The sequence below is a fragment of the Parambassis ranga genome, chromosome 5, assembly GCF_900634625.1.
Source record: "Parambassis ranga chromosome 5, fParRan2.1, whole genome shotgun sequence".
Lineage (NCBI taxonomy): Eukaryota > Metazoa > Chordata > Actinopteri > Ambassidae > Parambassis > Parambassis ranga.
Window position 1 is genome coordinate 3,269,644 of NC_041026.1, and position 19,581 is coordinate 3,289,224.

Genomic DNA, 19,581 nt, shown 5'->3' on the forward strand with positions numbered 1-19,581 from the left:
AGAATTTCCATCGGGATTAATAAAGTTTTATCTTATCTTATCTTATCTTATCTTATCTTATCTTATCTTATCTTATCTTATCTTATCTTATCTTATCTTATCTTAAAATGTAACACAACAACCCAGGAAGTTGTTTGTATGTGAGCGAGCAGCGAGTGAGACAGAAAGGTGCAGAGAAATCCATCTGACAGTGACTGACACCTTGACAGACCTGCACTGTTCAGTGATGTCATCCTGACATGTCTGTATTTATTATAGTAAAGTTCAGATGTGATGGATCCAGATGACCTCTGTGTTCATATAGATGTAGATCTTCATCTGTTGACTGATGGAGATTCTGCCTCACTTTAACCAGACAGCAGCTGATCACAGGTTTCTGTCAGCAGGTGGCGCCATTGGACAGACTGATGTGTTTTCATGTCTCACACTCACATCAGTTCATGTTGGTTTTTATTCTTTTTGTTAACATGTGTGAAGCAGTTTGTATCGACAGTAACACAACAGAGGAACAGTGTGCACATCACTGAGGACCTCTCCTGGACTAACAACACTGCATCCCTGACCAAGAAGGCACAGCAGCGCCTCTACTTCCTCCGCAAGCTCAAAAGAGCCAGAGCCCCTCCCTCCATCCTGTGCACCTTCTACAGAGGGGCTGTTGACAGCATCCTGTCCAGCTGCATCACTGTGTGGTATGGAGCCTGCACTGCCACCTGCAGGAAGACGCTTCATCGCATAGTGAGAGCAGCTGAGAGGATCACCGGCGTCCCTCTCCCCTCCCTCCAAGACCTCTACGACAGCCGTCTCACCCGGAAGGCCCTCCGCATCACAGGAGACCCCACCCACCCTTCACACCGCTTCTTCAGTCTGCTGCAATCAGGAAAGAGGCTGCACAGCCTCCGGGCCAGGACCAGCAGACTGAGGGACAGCTTCATCCACCAGGCTGTCAGGAAGCTGATCTCTCTCCCTGCTGTGCCCCACTTTCTCCCCCTTCCCTGACACCACCCCCCCACCCCCTACCCCTACCACCATCCCCTCACCCCTACCACCACCCAAGATAGGAACTCTTTGTACCAGCCACTTTACCAAAGGAACTCTGTGCACCAGTCACTTTTTACCCTGTCATGTCACACCAGTCTCATATAAGCTGCTATAACTTAATCTATTCCTGGACTGTTACATTATGCCAACTGCACTGACTTGCACCATTGCATCTTTTGCACTCTCATACCAGTCTCAATAAGCTGTTATAAGTTAAACCATTCCTGTTTATATTATGCCAACTGCACTGACTTGCACTATACATCTTTTGCACTCTGACTGCATTGTGCCTTCATTATGTGCCTTGTATTTTGTGTGTGCCTCATTGTAGGTACATTTCTTACACTTTATATTTATCTTTAGTTTTTAGTTACATGTTATATGTTGCGGAGTGAAGAGTAACGCAATTTCGATTCTCTGTATGTTCAGCACATATAGCAGAGTTGACAATAAAGCTGACTTGATATGAGGACACAGTGACACAGCACAGTGTGTCTGTGTGACTCCTTCAAGCACAGAGACACAACAGAGATGAAGCTTCAGTGTGTGTGAAGCTGCATGTTTACACTGTGATGTGTGTGAATCTGTTAGAGATATATTCTCTATGGGGATCAATCATTTTAATCTGAATCTTTCACACTTTTAATATCTGTGTTTGTTTCCCTTTGATTAACATGATGTGTTTTCAGTGTACAGTGTTCACACACACACACTGTGGGGATCAGAACATTTTGGATCAACGTTCAAAAACCAGTTTCAATATTTACGCAGCAGTAAAATCCTTCATATCTGCCTCCAACTGTTTTATGCAAATGAGCAGCGGCCGGCACGTCACGACGTCTCCTTAAATAAACCTGTCAATACGTCACAGTAAATTCCTGATTTTATCATAAATACAAGAAAGGGGAAAAATACTAAAGCAGTTTCAGCTGATGTCCACTTCACCTCTCAGTGCAGGTTGTTTTACTTTTTCAAATATATAAAATATTTTTTCAAAGATGTGTCATTCACTCATAAGTATTATATTTTCTTTGTGTCTTTGCTTCTTTTTAACGTCCCGGGCAGGAGCAGGTGAGTGATCGCAGTTCCGTTATTTTACAAGTTGGGAGGCTCAGGCATTATTTTATATCTGTCATGTCAAAGTTTATCCAAAATATTGAGTTGGAGTTATTAGTGTTTGTATTGCAGCAGTTTTAAATGGTGTTTTCCACTTAGGTCCATTAACTCCTATTATAATACTACATTTTAATATCAGAGCCATAACAACATGGAATCATGCATTTCTTAATGTAAGGGTTTCATTTGTGAGGACATGTCAAAGTTCATGATCATAAATTCAGCTTCACATTCTTCATTTCACTGCTTCTAAGACAAAAACATGTTCTGACCTGAAATCACAGTCAGTGATTCAAATGAAAGTGAAACATCATCAACATTTAAAGCACAAAGTTGAAGCTGCTGTCACTTCCACACACTCTGCTTCTACACACAGCACAGACTCACTGAGGAACCAGAACCCAACCAGAACCCAAACCCAGCATGTAGAGGCTGAGTGAATGTGGTGCTGAAGGTGTGGAGGTGGATCAGTGTGTCAGAGGAGACTCTGTAGAAGGACAGAGTGCCAGCAGGACAGTCCACATACACTGCTGCTCTGTCAGAGACAGAGGAGGAGGAGATGGATGTGTCTCTGTCATTGTGACAGACATAGTAACCATGATCAGTGCAGAACAGACTCCAGGACTGATTGTTTCTTCCAAACATGCAGTCAGCACTGTGTCCTTTCCTTCTGATTCTTCTGTAACTCACTGATATATTAACCCCTTCTCTCCACTCGACCTCCCAGTAACAGCGACCAGTCAGAACATTTCTACACAGCAGCTGTTCCCACTCATCAAATCTGTCTGGATGATCAGGATATGGCTCCTCCTCCACATGTGTCACCTTCCTGTTGTTGTCAGACAGTTTGAGGTTTGTGTTCACTGAGTTTGTGTCGACTTCAAGTTGACAGAAATCTGATGGAGAGAAAAAGACACAGCTGCAGTTTATCATCTGACACATCTGATGGCTTCATTCTGTCTTTACTGACTGATGTGTTGTTCATTCATACAAAGTTTATTATCTGACACACACACACACAACCATACAGGAACACACACACACAAACAACCATACAGGAACACACACACACACACACACACACACAACCATACAGGAACACACACACACACACACACACACACACACACACATACAGGAACACACACACACACACACACACATACAGGAACACACACACACACACACAACCATACAGGAACATACACACACACACACACACAACCATACAGGAACACACACACACACACACACACACACACACACACACACACATACAGGAACACACACACACACACACACACACACATACAGGAACACACACACACACACACACACACAACCATACAGGAACACACACACACACACACATACAGGAACACACACACACACACACAACCATACAGGAACACACACACACACACAACCATACAGGAACACACACACAACCATACAGGAACACACACACACAGATTTTCAAAATAAAAGCCTCCACATCATTACAGACCTTACTAGGCCTGGTGAACTACATACAAGCCACCCAGAAATATGCAGACACACACTATACACACCTGCCAACACACAGACACACAAACATGGATTTTCAAAATAAAAGACCCTGAACAATAACAGGGTATGGCTGATGTGTAGATTTTCAAAATAAAACACTTAAACATGTTTTAACATGCATTAGGGAGTGTCTCCCCCCCCCCCCACACACACACACACTTACACAGACACACAATGATTTTCAAAATAAAAGCATCTAATTCATTTCACAGCTAACTAGCACTAGCCACCCCCACAAATTATACATCAAATCGACCGGCTCGGTCAGGACTACTACCCTCTGAGGTTTGGTAGCGATCGGATAAACGGTGTTTGAAAACATCCAGAAAAACTGCGATCAACCCTCCCCACAGGCATCAAATCACTGTCAAAAGTTTGAAGCCATGGCGTTTGCTTTCACACAGAACCTTCATTTAAAATGTAAAATGTAGATAAACATTAGACCTCTGACATATTGAGTCCCCATGTCTGTGCCACTTTTTGTTTTGACAGGCAAGCCACTTAAGCTTTCACATATGCCGGTGATCAGGAATGAGGTTTGGTGGTATATAATGGGGGGACCGGCAGCAGAGTGTGGGCGAGCGCGCATTGGCCCACTCAAAATTTATTGTGAAATTTTCGAGGTTATATATACAATAGTTATTTCTATTTTCTTTCCTGTTTGGTTCTTCTGTCCTTATGTTCCTTTCTTTGGTTGGGATTGTTGGTGCATTATCATTTAGGGTTTTTCCTGTAGAACAGACCAAAAGTCCAGTTCATATGTTCACTGGGCCGAAGCCTCTGTCATAAAATCAATAATGTCATAATATGCCACCAGTACTGTTGTCCACAGGATGAAATCCACACGTTTAAAAAATTATTGTTTATATATATTCAACATTTCACCACAAGATGGCAGCAAACATGGTCAAACTCTCACCACCCTGTTTTGCCAGTGATCTGTGTTTTTTTATTGCCCATTTCTAAAATGGCAAGTGTGAGTAAGAAAAGGAAGGTTGACAGCGAAGGCCGAAGTTTCAGGACAAGTGGAAATGGAAGAAGAATGTGAGGGCAAGACATCTTGCACATTGAAACCTGTTTTGGAGCCAGACCTGCCCCCTTTACTGCAGCTGAGAGCCCAGTCTCTTCCTTCTCATCAGAGGTCCCTCGTTAATCGCGGGGGTTACGTTCCGAAAATAACCCGCAAAAGGTGAAATCCGTGAAGTGATCTGCTTTATTTTTTACAGTTATTCTAGATGCTTTAAGGCTGTGACCCCCTCACTACACACTTTATACTCCTTTCTCTCCTGTTCAAACACCGTCAGAGTTCAATCCTTCATAAAAATAAGTCCAGTGTTACAGAAAGAAACCAAAGCAAAAAAGCAAAATAAAAGGAAATGTAATAACTGAAGATTAAAAAATGGTTTTGTGAAATGGAAGTTGTGGCGGCTGCACTAAAATGAATGATAACTTAATGTGGTCTGTTCAGAGCTGTCAGTAAAAGCTTGTTTAACTGGTTTCGGCTGTCCCGCCTAACAAACGAAGAGATTGCTTCCAAAACACTATAAATCCAGAAAAAAGTGTTTTCTTTCCCAAAAAGGGTTTATATGAAAACTTCTACTTTATGTTTCAAACTGTAATCTATCAAAAACATCAAAAACTCAAATCTATATTTTGATTTTAAACATTTATTAAACAATCAAATCTTTTTTCCACCCAAAAAGCTATAAATCCATTTAATGAAAAAACTAATTTTATGTATTTATATATGTATTTCTAATAATATTATTTCGCCAGCTGTCAGTTGATCCGCATGACAAAAGTTTTTCTCTTTAGTATGCAAACAGGAAATGGCCGGTATTTTCCCTCCAGCTGAGTTTCGGGATTCTGTATGGAAGGCTTCCACTTTTTCCCATGGAAGAAACGAGGACTGCCTCATGGATACTGTCAAAGTTATTCATTTCACACAGCTAAAACACTCATTTAAAAGACGACTGGACATACTTTCTATCTACTGACAGGGCTCCGCCATGACAGTTGGAAAGCTGCCCCGTGATTGGTTGAATGGAAATGCTGCATTGTGCTAAAAATCAGGGCGTTTGTAGCAGATTGGGAAAAAAGGGACGAAACGGTGCAGGGAAACATGGCGGATAACGTGTTTTGTTACTAATTGATTAAAAACTTTAAATAGAGACCCCGTGTGAAACTTATTTTGGTGGTAACTCGTTTTCTTAAACATTGGCGTTTGTCGCCCTAACCCTAACCCTAATAATGCTGCTCACAGCTCAGTGTCTCAGTGTCCTCACTCTTCAGTCCATCAGTCCAGTCTGACCCTTTGGATGAGATTCTTTGTGTCTGAGTCCTGCCTGCTTTTTGACTGTGGAGCTGTTTATTCCTGTGTTGGGACCTTCAACCCTTTGTGGTCTCTTATTGGATTTTGTCTTTTGTCTGCTTTGGTTGACTCTGTTATGTCCCAGGCTGAGGGGAAACCCACACACAGCATGTCTGCACCTCGTCCCCACTCTCAGATCGGCAGCTACACAGGCTGGTTTCAGTGTTAGGCTGCAGGTCATGAACTCAGAGCTGAGCAGTGCCCCAAACAAACACAAAGACACTACAACACACTAAAGCTCCCTAACAAGAGAAAAAAGGAAAACCAATGACAAAGCTGGAACCTAAAACTCCTGCTGGGGAGTAATAAACTCCAGTAAACACGAAAGAAATCCAACCGCCGAGGCTGCGCTACAACAGCTCTGATGGACTGATAGAACACTGACTCATGCACAATAACATGAGGAAAGACTGAGTCAAACTTACACTTCCTCAGCCCAGGTTTTAACCTCTGCTCTCCACCATGCTCCACCCTGCAGGAAGAAACACAGTCAGAATGATTTTCTAACCAACATGAGTCCAAACTGCTGATCAACATGAAGCAGAGTTCCTCAGTTTGTCAGAGACACACAAACAGACTGAAACTCATCTGTGTCGACTCCAGAAGAGTCTCTCCTGATCTGCTCTGTGTTTATTCATGTCCTCCATTCTGTGAAATATTGCTCTCTGTCAGTGCTTTACTGTAAAATCCTCTTCATGCAGCAACAGTGTAGGTTTGATCTCAGCATTGTGCATTTATCCAAAGCAGCAAACAAGCCACACTGTCTCTGACTGTTTGTTCCTTTCACTCTATATGCAAACACAAGCCTGGTTCACATGTGTCATGGATGGAAGAGTTTCTGACACACTTCAAATAAATACATTCACTCATGTCTGTGTGTAGTTTTTACAGTGATAATATTGTAGTGTCTCCCTGCTCTCTGTCTCTGACTGAAGGAACTCCTCCTTCTACCATTGTGTTGTTGTCTCCTCTGAAGCTTCACATATGGATTGTTTCAGGAACATTTGTTTGTGGAAATAATTCAGTGGTTCTTACAGCTGAGGACATTAATAAGTAGGGCATCATTTTGTATTTGATCTGCACTAAGTGTGACTGAAAATCAGTCTGTATGTATTTTGATATGAAGAACGTGTATAAAGAAAAGTGAAGTTAACATGATGGACACTTAATGATGGAGAAAGATGAACATCAGGGATCAGTGATTATTTCTTCTCTGCAGTTTCAATCCATCCATCAACAGCTGTGGATATATGAGCTAAACTGACAGACTGAGGAGGACTCATGCTCTGTGGTCTCTGTGTACCTGAGAGTGTCCAGACTACAATCTGGACTGTTGAGTAAAGCAGACAGCAGCTTCACTCCTGAGTCTCCTGGATGATTGTAGCTCAGGTCCAGCTCTCTCAGATAGGAGGGGTTGGAGGTCAGAGCCGAGGCCAGAGAAGCACAGCCCTCCTGTGTGATCAGACAGCCTGACAGACTGGAGGTACAAAACAGGTCATGAACTCAAGAAGAAAGAAGGGAAATCCAACAGATCTTCAACATGAACATGAAGCAGAATTTAACTGATGATCAAAAAGCTGTATCCTGACCTGAGAGTCTCCAGTCTGCAGTCTGGAGTCTGCAGTCCACGAGACAGCTGCTTCACTCCTGAATCCTGCAGGTCATTGTTATTCAGGTCCAGCTCTCTCAGACTAGAGGACTGGGAGCTGAGAACTGAGGACAGAGCTTCACAGCTTCTCTCTGAGAGGTTACAGCTGCTCAGTCTGAATGAAATGAAATGTGCACATTTAACACTACTGATTTTGATATTAATTGTAAAAGGTAGAGCAGTGTAGAAAAAACTATTAAGACTGACCTCAGAGTCTGCAGGCTACACCTCTCCAGAAAACCACCTAGGTGCTCCACATCCTGCAGATTGTTCTCACTGAGGTCCAGATATCTCAGCTGGGAGGGGTTAGCCTTCAGAGCTGAGCCCAGAGGTAGACAGCTGGTCTCTGACAAACCACAGCCACTCAACCTAATAAGACAATACAAGACATTGATAGAGCCATTGATACCACTGATAATTTAATAATATGGAATAACATTAAAACATACAGATTACTGTTACTGGGATGGAAGAAAATAATTATTCATTGAATTACTGAGCAACATTTGAACATATGATTAGATCTTATTTGTCATCAAAGCAACAGTGACTGAAGATACACATGTCTGTGGTCCTTTTCTGTTTGTCAGTCCTGACAGATGATTTAAAAACTGGACCTCAGCCTAATAATAACATTAACTGACCTAAGAACCTGCAGTATGCAGTGAGGACTGTCCAGTCCAGCACATAGCTGCTTCAGTCCTGAATCCTGCAGTTTGTTCCAGTTCATATCGAGCTCTGTCAGATGGGAGGGGTCTGACTTCAGAGCTGAGGCCACAACTTCCCAGTGAGTCTCTGAGAGGTCACAGTCAGAAAGTCTGTGATGACAGAAATATCAGAACATTATGAAAGGGACACTTTAAGTAGTAGCAGTGATCTCATTTGATCTGACTGTTTGACATGTAACAAAAACTCTGATCATTCTCATCACCTCATTTTGACAGTGTATTTCACTTTATTTCTCTGTTGTAGGTTCTTCCAGATGATATTGCTGACAAAGATAAATTCTTCTCTTTCATTCAGAGACTTTCAAGAGTTATTCTGTGTTGTGTGACATCCTGATTGAACTGTTTGTGTAATGGTATGTGTCTGCATGTTTGCATACCATGATGTTGTGCTGCAGTTTTTGCAGTCTTTGTATTTGTGTTGTTTGTGCAGCACTTTGGCCACATACAGCTGTTTTAACTACAAATAAAGACACATTTATTGTCCATTCATTTAACAGCTTCAAACAGAAACATAAAAACAATGTTTTTTTTTACAGTAGAAGAACATCTGAGACAAAAACACAGCTGATGTGATGTGTCAATGAACACAAGGAGCTCTGTTAGAGAGAAACATACAGTGTGAATGTGTCTAAGAACTAAACCAATAAGCTACACTGATTGGTCACATCTGGACTCACCTGAACTTTCTGCAGTTCCTCACAGCTGGAAGCAGTCTCAATCGTCCTTCTGTTGTTGTGTTGTACTTCATCAGGTCTAGCTCATCAAGAACCTCCTCTGACATCTGCAGCATGTAGGCCAGAGCTGAGCAGTGGATCTCAGAGAGTCTCTGCTCTGACCTATTCTCTGACTGCAGGAACTCTTGGATCTCCTGATGGACTGAGAGGTCATTCATCTCCATCAGACAGTGGAAGATGTTGATGATTCTGTCAGGAGACACTGTATCAGTGCTTTTCTGTTTCAGGTTGTCGATGGCTCTCTGGATGGCCTCTGAATAGTTTTCTGTCTCACCCAGCAGGTCTTCTAAGAGTCTCTGGTTTGACTGCAGAGAGAGGCCATGAAGGAAGCGAACCATCAGGTCCAGGTGGCCAGTTTCACTGTGCAGAGATTTCTCCATGACTCTGTCCAGGATGTCATCCAGAGATAACTCGCCGCCGTCTTCGTCACCGTCGTTGTCGTCATCGCTGTCGTCATCGCTGTCGTCATCGCTGTCATCATCGCTGTCGTCATCGCTGTTGTTATCGCCGTCGTCACCCCTCAGGAAGTCTAGCAGCTCCTCAGTGTCCCCTTTGACGAAACAGTGTATGAGGTGGAAAGCAGCCAGAAACTCCTGAATGCTCAGGTGAACAAAGCAGAATGTTGTGTCTTTCTGTTTCCTTCTTCGCTCTTCCTTGAAGATCTCTGTGAACACTCCTGAGTACACTGAGGCTTTACTGAAATCGATGCCACACTCTTTCAGATCCTTCTTATAGAAGATTATGTTGCCCTTTTCCAGCTGCTGAAGAGCCAGTTTTGCTAGTGAAAAAATGCACTGACTGGACTCTGGTCCATATTTCTCTTTGGTCTGATTTACCTGAAACATCAGAAACTCTGCGTACATCTCAGTCAGGGTCTTGGGCAGGTCTCTGGTTTCCAACATGTCCTCCAGAACTGTAGCAGTGATCCAGCAGAAGACTGGGATGTGGCACATGATGTGGAGGCTTCGTGATGTCTTAATGTGGGAGATGATCCTGCTGGCCTGCTCCTCCTCTCTGAACCTCTTCCTGAAGTACTCCTCCTTCTGTGGGTCAGTGAACCCTCTGACCTCTGTCACCACGTCCACACACTTGATCTGTTTGGCTGCTGCCGGCCGTGTGGTTATCCATATGCGAGCGGAGCGCAGCAGTTTTCCATTGATGAGGTTTTTCACCAAGATATCGGTGGTGGTGGACTTAGTTACATCAACAGAGTGACAATCGTCAACATGAAGGTCCAGATGAAGGCGGCTCTCATCCAGTCCGTCAAACACAAAGAGAAGCTTGAACTCACTCCTGTCGTAGTTGCGGTTTCCTGATGACTGCAGAGCAGTAAAGATGTAATGAAGGGCCTCCTCTTTGATGTCCACAGCCTCTGGGATACATTCATAAATGAGGTTTGCCAAACTGAACTGTTTTCCCATCAGTGGATTCAGCTGACGGAAGGAGAAGGGGAAAATGAGATGCACATCTTGATTGGCTGTTCCCTCAGCCCAGTCTAGAATAAACTTTTGCACCAGGAAGGTCTTTCCAATTCCTGCGACTCCGTTGGTAAGCACTGTTTTTACAGGTCTTTTTTTTCCAGAAGGATGTTGGAACATGTCTCTGGGTTTGACAGATGTCTCAGTGTCTCTGGGCCTCCAGGCTTTCTCGATCTGTTGGACCTCATGCTGTGTGTTGATGTGTATGTCACGGCCGGCTGTGATGTATAGCTCTGTGTAGATATCAACCAGACACTCTTCATCTACTGCCCAGCCTTCTTGTGCACACAGAAACCTGTCCTGGAAGTGGGATTGGAGTTTCTGTTGGTAATATGTGATGTGGCGTGGCTCCGGCACTGGAACCATCCCCTCTGTCAAAGACAGTGAGTAGGTTAGTGTTTGTACACATACAGACATTGAGCATTAACTTTTAGAGGCAGCCCAGTCTGTTCCTACAAAGCAATACAGATCCATCATTGTCCAAAACACGTCTCTGCTGCAGGTGAAACAACATGGCCGACACAAAAGTGCCACACTGTTCCACACACATCTGAGCCAGAGCTGTGTTCTCATGAGAAAGAGTAAAAGCTACAATCAGAACATCTCATCAGTGTGAATCAGGTTCCTCAGTCTCACTCTTCCTTTCATTACAGCTTAGTGCCCCCTGCAGTGCAAGCATGGACTCAGCAACACAGACCTGAAAGTGGCAAACTGTGTCTTCTACACATGTTTGGAATTATAAAAACACACCTGAGATGAAAACCAGCAAAACTTTATCTCTGTGCAGGTTGTACTGCTGCTCGTTTGATGTGTCCAATCAAAATGGAGGATGGTTTGTTATGTCACTGATAGTTATAGGACAAAAATCTACTGTATGAAAAAATAGCCCATGTGGGACAGGAAGTTTTCTGTCCACGTAGAGATAGTACGACGGTGTATTAGGGCCATTGTAAGAAAAAGAAATACTGACCCGGAAGAGGCGGGGGGCTAATATTCTAAGATAAAAGTAGCAAATTTGCTAGAAAAAAACTCAGAAATGTATGGGAAAACCTCAGATATTCTCTGACATTAGGCTATAAAGTCGCAAATCTGGATAGACGTTGCTTGCTGTCATGGTCGCCGTGGAAAAGCTCATCAAGTTTTACTGTGGCAATGCTGTGAGAAAGATAACACCGTTGATAACCTTTCCTGCTTCAACCTCCCAACCGTAGTCAGGAAGCACAGAGGACGAGCTACGTTGCTCGTGGTTAAGCTGCACCGTCACACACAGCTGGAGTAAAGGGAGACCAGAGCACTTTCCTGTCCTTGCAGGGCGGCAGCTTTATTCTCTTATTCTTTACGCTGTACATATACTTCTTGTTAATAACTCACCCCTCTCTCAAGCTAAGAACTCTCATCTTCTCTCCCACTCCTACACACATACACTCTCCTGTATCCTGCACACTCACATACACACACCGCCACAGGTACACACATGTAAGGAGGTAATAACTTCTTCATTTACTTTTGATCCCATTATTTTCCCTGTATTATGTTGATTGTATGGTTTTTCCATGGGACAGTGGGGTTTTGGCGCCCTCTAGAGGGCCCTTGCAGAGTTGGCAAGGGATACTCCACCCTTGTCACCAGTCTTACATGTGCTGTTCGCGTGGTAAGTCCGAGTCTAATAAGCTCTGCAGAAATTAGCAATTTACTTTGTTGTTTTGCCGTCATAAGTCCACATTCCTATTGTTATATGTTGTTGGAATAATAACCATAAGTTTCCTTTTAATGTTGGTTGCTAAGCGTTGTAAATTAAGCAGTCCGTTTGACAAGCTGTTAGCTGCTAGCTTAAATGCAGTAGCAGTGCTGTCTCGTAGTACAGCGCTATATGCTAACTTTGGGTTTATTTTTCAGTGTGTCACTGTGGAGCTTGTTAGAACTCTGGATACAAGATTTCTGTGTCCAGCCTGACCCTAATAAACGGCCTGTCGAGCCAAGAAAGAAGTTGGTTTTTGATTACACAACGCAGAAGAAAGTATACACCCACTACACACAGACGTAGGCTACTCACTGCCATCCTCTTAAGAAGGCATATACCACTCTCATAACACCCTGAACTGAACTAAAGCCCTGAAACAGTTTACATGTACACATAAACCGTATGCATGCATGCAATGAAGATGACGTCTTGGAAACGCAACACGATTCATGACCAAGAAAAACGGATATAAATTTCTGAGTTTTTTTCTCACAAATTTGCTACTTTAATCTCAGAATATTAGCGCCCCCCCCTTTCCAGGTCAGTATTTCTTTTTCTTAAAATGGCCCTAATATGCTGTCGTACATAACAGAGAATGCAGCTTCTCACCTTCAGCATGAGGAGAAGACAAAGTCTGAGTTGAAGGTCCAGGGTTAGTGTTCCTGATGTCATCCAATGTCTGCTGCAGGTCCTTCCTGGGGATCTCCCCTAAAATGTTCCAGGTGACCTGCACTGCAGTAGGAATTCCATATGTCTGCTCCATCACAGTCACTGTTTCCAGCCTGTGTTCCTTTTGCAGGTGGCATGTTTTGATGGGTGCGTGGCCCTCTAGGCAGCCGGGCTGCTGCAGAAACCAGTTGAAGGTTTTGAACTCTTCATCTGTCAGATCTTGCAGAATGTTCAGAAGGTCCTTTGACGTCATCACAGCTTCCTGGAAAAGCCAGAGGACATCAGCAGCAGCAGTATGTATGAGATGAAGTGACACCATGTCAGATTAGCTTGCAGTGGGAAAACATTCAACAAGAGGCTGTCATTGCACAAAGAGATCTTCAACATGTCAACACAGTGACAGTGGCATAGATGAAGATGTTGACAGGGGTGGACAGCATCAGAGAGACAGCTCAGATTGTTCTGGGGGACAAAGTCAGAGAGGCCAGAGTGAGAGGGTTTGGGAGAAGAATGCTGAGAATGGAGCTGCCAGACAAGAGGAAGACCACAGAGGAGATACTGTGTATGGATGTGCTAAGAGAGGACAGGAAGTTAGTTGGGGTGAGAGAAGAGTTTGCTGAGGATAGATGTATGTGGAAACAGAGGATTTGCTGTGGCGACCCCTCATGAGAACAGTGACAGCGCCCCCTGCAGCTACAGACTCCATTGCTGCTGAGAAGGTGCCATGTACAGAAGCTGTGTGGGGAGGTCACATGCTGTAAGTGGAACAGTGCACACACACATTCAGTGTTTGCTTCAGAGTTCTGTCACTTCTCTCCATGTGTGAACATGTGAATAAATGAACATGTGTTCATGTGTGTTTCTGTCACAGTGTGAACAGACTGAGTGAAACACTGAGACCTTCCTCTGTAACAGTCTGTGGACTGTTTTCTATAGAAAGGACAAACACATGAGCAGCTACTGTCTGAGCTCTGAGGACTGACACACTTCTCCTCATGGCAAATATTAGATTCACATATTTATGAACCCTTGAAGAGAAAATGTTTCTTCTGATGAGTTTCAATCATCAATATGGATTCATGAAAAATAAAACATGACAAATTGATGCATTTAAATGTTTTAGTTTTAGTAATAAGATTCATCTGAACTCAATTAAACCAGATGCACCTGAACGCACCATGAACTTTAAACCAACCAAACTTACGTAACGCGGCGCGCGGCTGTTGCGCAGCACAGGCGTGTTAAACCGGAAACAGACTGATCTGATAAAGTCAGAATAAAGCGACCTTTTCTCCGCTTGAAGCTTTGAACGAGTCGATCTGAGTTTCAGAGCAAATGAAGCTGCTGAACTTTACAGAGAGAACGATCAACAGAGACGCTTGTTGTTTGTTCCGCGTTTCAGGGACTTACTACAATAAAGATCCATCAGTTACAGGCAGTAAAGATCAATGAGGTGATCACACGGATGATTAATCAGATATCGACAGACTCACCTGCTGAATCAGTCCTGACTTCCAGAAGTTTCCACCTTCATGTGTGGAGCTGCTGGTTCTGCTGCAGTCTGTCTGACAGGAGCTCAAAAACCAAAGTAAGTCCACAGAAGCCACGCCTTTAAACCAGGACACGTGATTTAAAACATTAAACATTTTAAGCCACGCCTTTAAACCAGGACACGTGATTTAAAACATGAAAACATTTTAAGCCACGCCTTTAAAATCACATCTGGTTGAAGTTTATCAGCTTTAACTTTAAGAACTGCAACAAAATAATAACAATGTGTTAAAATCTGTCGCTGTTGTGTATCAACCAGCAAACAGTCATTGAAACGGGCATGTTCAACAACCAACAGTGAAAGAGATCGGCCTGTACGGGGATCGAACCGGCGACCTTGGAGTTTTTAGCGCCACGCTCTAACCAGCTGAGTGACGAACTTCAGTCCTAATAAAAACATTCCCTGACCGGGACAACAGACCTCTCAGGTCATCTGTCTGAATGCTCTGTCTGTGTCTGTTTACGGACTCTGGGACAAAGTGACGTCAGCAGGTGTCGGGTTGTCCTCTGAGTCTCTGAAGCAACATGCGGCTCAGCTGGAAAACAGCTTCTGATGGAGCTCTGATAGTCTGACTTCATCTCTGAGAGGAAGAAGAGGGAGAAGCCGCTGCGCAGCCGCGGACTCTCTCCAGCAGCAAAGTGCAGAGATCATCAGAGCTCCACATGAGCTGAACATGACGAGACACAGTCCGCTAGCAGCTCCTTCACTGTCGGCCTGCAGCGCTGCTCCCACACTCATCTGGACTCTTTCATCCACACAGAAAACACGAGCGGAACATTCAGCCTGCAGAGGAGCTGCCTTGGATTGAGTCTCCGCGGTTCTCATGGTGTGTTCAGGGACCGCCTCTCAGCTGATCATAACTACACTCTGACTGTGCTTGTGTTGCAGCTACGAACTGAACATGGCAGAAGAAGCTCCAGCTCCAGCCGCCGCTCCGGCCGAAGCGCAGAAGAAGAAGGTCTCCAAGCCGAACAAGTCCGGCCCCAGCGTCAGCGAGCTCATCGTGAAAGCTGGGGCCGCTTCCAAGGAGCGGAGCGGCGTGTCTGCAGCCGCCCTCCAGAAGGCTCTGGCTGCCGGAGGATACGATGTGGACAAGAACAAGTCCCGCGGCAAGAGCCCAGAGCCCCCACTCAGAGAGCTCATCCTCACTGCCCGTTCAAACAGGACCTCTGTGATCATGCTGCTGCACACTGCACAGCTCCACCTGGTTCACTGGGGTTAGTTTGTTAGTGTTAGTTCATGTGTTTACTTATATACTAAAGCAGTAATAAACCTATATTTATTAAGTCAAAGTCAGCTTTATTGTCAAATCTGCTATATGTGCTGGACATACAGAGAATCCAAATTGCGTTACTCTTCACTCCGCAACATATAACATATAACTAAAAACTAAAGATAAATGTAAAAAAATGTACCTACAATGAGGCACACACAAAATACAAGGCACAAAGTGAAGGCACAATGCAGTGAGAGTGCAAAAGATGTATAGTGCAAGACATGCAGTTGGCATAATGTGAACAGGAGTGGTTTAACTTATAACAGCTTATTGAGACGTATGAGAGTGTAAAAGATGTAATGGTGCAAGACAGTTTTTCAGGAAGAGTCCAGAGTGACACAGACGCCCTCAGAGAAGGACGAATCAGACTTCATCTGTCCAGACTCAGGACTGAAGACTCTGGTCTGTATGTGTGTGATGTGAGGACAGCTTCTGGTTCTGGTTCTTCCAGCTGTGAGCTCACAGTCTCTGGTGAGTAAGTTAAAGCTGCTGTCTGCTGAGAACTGTCTGATTTCTGTTCTTCTAACTGTAACATATAATATTCTGTACAGACAGACAGCATCAGGTTCAATTCAAACAGTCCACATGTTCATTTGAACTTGACCTTCAGCTCCCACAGACAGCTCACGTTCAGACTCTCTTCCTTCATCAACACTGTGAGTGTGTGAAGACCTCCTCTTCCTCCCTCCTCTTCCTCAGTGAGCAGCAGAGATCCAGCTGCTAACAGCTGTCTGAGCTGAGAACACTGTCATCTGCAGATCATCACAGAGACAAAGTCTCATAGTGTCCCTGTGAAGGTGAAGCTGCTTCACTCATTCATCACTTTATTTCTGACTGCTGATCATGTGACCTGTTGTCAATAACACTTATTTTAGGAGAGACTCTGTCTGTTCATCAAAATGTCTTCTGTCCCTGTAATCTGGAACACGTCGTCATGACAACGTCCAAAGTTCCCCTGCAGCTCTCCTTGTGTCACCATGGACTCTTCACCACAACAACATCAACCTACAGTCTGACTTCCTCTTTGTTAGAAATGATTCTGTCAGCAGGGGGCGCCACCTTCCTCTGACCCAGAACTTAGTCCACTGAGTCCTGAAAGGAGTGTTTCAGAGGAAACCTGCTGATGGCCTCAAAGAAACAACAAAACTACTTTGATACATTAAAATAAAGTTTTATTGACAAATGTCAACGTACACACACACAGTGTGTTACAGTAACATGTACACAACAGGGCAGAGCTTCAGTTAATTCCATAGTGAACACAGGTGAAGGTGATGTGATGTCGTCCTGACTGTCTAAAACATCCTGAATGTTTGGAGGATCAATAATCCATCAAACACTCAACACACACACACTGACCATTAAACATTATTGATCTCTATCATCCATTGTACTTTATTTTGCATTGTTTAGTTGTTTGGTTGTACACTGATTGATCCTCAGTCAGATGATCCATCAGAGGAGGAGGTGGTCTGTACACTCATAGGAGGACAGTCTGCAGGTCTGATCGGTCTGAGACCTTTAATAGGAGGCTCTTATGATTCAGTATTGATCGCAATGATAGATTGTTGCTCTGCCACACAAAATGGCTTCTTTTGTTTCTAGTAGTAAAATGAATCAAAAGCACCAGGACTACTTCTGCTGCTGCTGCTGCTGCCATCGGTGTCTGGTCTGTCCAGTGTCTGGTTGTGGTCTGGGGGGTTTCTGTATTTGAGGCTGAGCTGCAGCTTCTGTAAAAGATAAAAAAGTTGATACTTGTTTAGCATGAATGTGTGCACTGTGTGAACTTTGACTGACACTGTCTGTACAGAACATTACTGCTTCAAAACCTAAAATCCTTATATCTCTGTGTAAATATGACAAAGTCTAGAAAAAGAGAACTCTGGAATGTTTCACTTCATCATGTAGATGACCAGGGCTTGTTGTCACACTTTTTACACTCTGTTACATATCTTAAAATTAGTTCCTCTGTCTTCCAGGACAATGTCTTGGGCATAGATTAAGTATTAATTTCATGTTGATATCTCTTTTCTGTGCAGGCTTATCAGCATTTAAATAGGGGGTGCACACATGTGACCTGCTGCCCCAGTGGGTAAGCTGTCAGACATGTTTGGCATAACCATGCTCATTTACATACAGGGAGGGACAGTGTGAGAGGTTGGACAATGAAGTCACGTCCCTCTTTGTAGGAAACCAGGGAGCCCCTGAAGGTGCACAGCATGTTCACATGTGTCCTAACACACTGTTTACAGTCATATTTATCAGGACGGAACAAACATGATCAATAAAGTGTGTTTTAACTTTTATGTTGATGGTCATATTTTATTAAAACACCAAATATTTCTGCAGGTTCTTCATCACAAGCTGACAACATGCTGCTGTCACACAGCTCCTGGACTACACAAACCCAGAGGAGGCTGTAAACACACAGCGTGCTCAGTCTGAATGAGGAAGTCTGAGCAGAGAGAGAGAGAGAGAGCTGCTGATAGAGACGCTGCTTCACTCAGCGAGTGAAGACTGAGCGAGGTGTCATGTGATCATGGTCATTAACTTCCTCTCTATTTCTGAAACTCTTCCTCATGTATTGTATCTGTCCACCTCTCTCACACTGTCCCTCCTTGTATGTAAATGAGCATGGTCCTGAGCAGCTCGGTGTAAATCAGTACAGGAAGTGATCAAGTTCTAAATTAAGTCACATTCATGAACTTCACGGTTTATTTGTCGCCTCAAATGTTTTCAGAAACTCGTTTAACTGAATTATTTCAACGATATCAGAGAAAGTTTTTAACCGAGCCGCCATGTTTGTTCTGTTTGAAACTCCGCCCACAGAGAAACCACCAATCAGAGGAGACTTCTGCTTGTTGCGCAGCGGGTAGAAAGGGTGAAAACATCCCTCAGTCTGAAGGTAAGACTGAAGCAAAGTGTCAGCAGTGAGTGAAGGTGTTGGTCAGCAGCTCCATCAGTCTGTAACAGCATGTGTTTGATGGGTTATTGGGGGCTGGCTGCAGGATCCATCAGCAGGTCTGACAGTCACTCTCTCAGTGTGTCCTCCTGTCTTTCTGTCTTTACTTTGTTCTTCACACAAACTGTTGTTGGACTGCAAACAGCGTTTTTACTCATTTGATGCTGATTTCAGGATTTTCTTCACTTTGATCCACAAAGTCTGAAACAGACTGTAAAGGCTGCTGACATGTAGACTGTCAACTGTCTTTATGTTAAACTGTCTTTATGTTAAACTGTCTTTATGTTAAACTGTCTTTATGTTAAACTGTCTTTATGTTAAACTGTCTTTATGTTGGACTGTCCTTATGTTAAACTGTCTTTATGTTAAACTGTCTTTATGTTAAACTGTCTTATGTTGGACTGAGTGGGTGAGTTTAACAAGGTTTGCAGCAGGGAGGAGGTGTGGCCTGGAGCAGGAGGAGCTCCTGGTCTGAGCTGCATTCCACACTGACTGTGGTGAAGTATCAGTGGTTCAGTGTGCGGGCAGCAGATGGCAGCAGACGTCTCGCTCACACTGTAACAACAGCTGGTGTTGATAGAATAACTTGACTGAGAGTTGATTCAGTTTGTAACAGAACATTTAGTGTGTGATGTTGTTTTATTGCTGCTGTATTTATTTGATCTATATCTGTATTGATCACAGTTTCATCAAGTGATG

The 19,581-nt window shown here is 43.7% G+C and overlaps 1 protein-coding gene across 1 annotated transcript; it reads right to left on the bottom strand.

Moving 5' to 3' along the window:
• Positions 1 to 2,520: 2,520 nt before the first annotated feature.
• LOC114435399 (NACHT, LRR and PYD domains-containing protein 12-like) lies at positions 2,521 to 10,199 on the bottom strand (the record flags this gene model as incomplete). The annotated part of the gene is made up of 8 exons (XM_028405056.1): positions 2,521 to 3,050; positions 6,520 to 6,559; positions 7,445 to 7,571; positions 7,684 to 7,857; positions 7,950 to 8,111; positions 8,387 to 8,514; positions 9,159 to 9,625; positions 9,722 to 10,199. Coding segments are annotated over 8 exons (2,106 nt in total), but the record flags the coding sequence as incomplete, so codon positions are not given.
• Between the last annotated feature and the right edge of the window lie 9,382 nt (positions 10,200 to 19,581).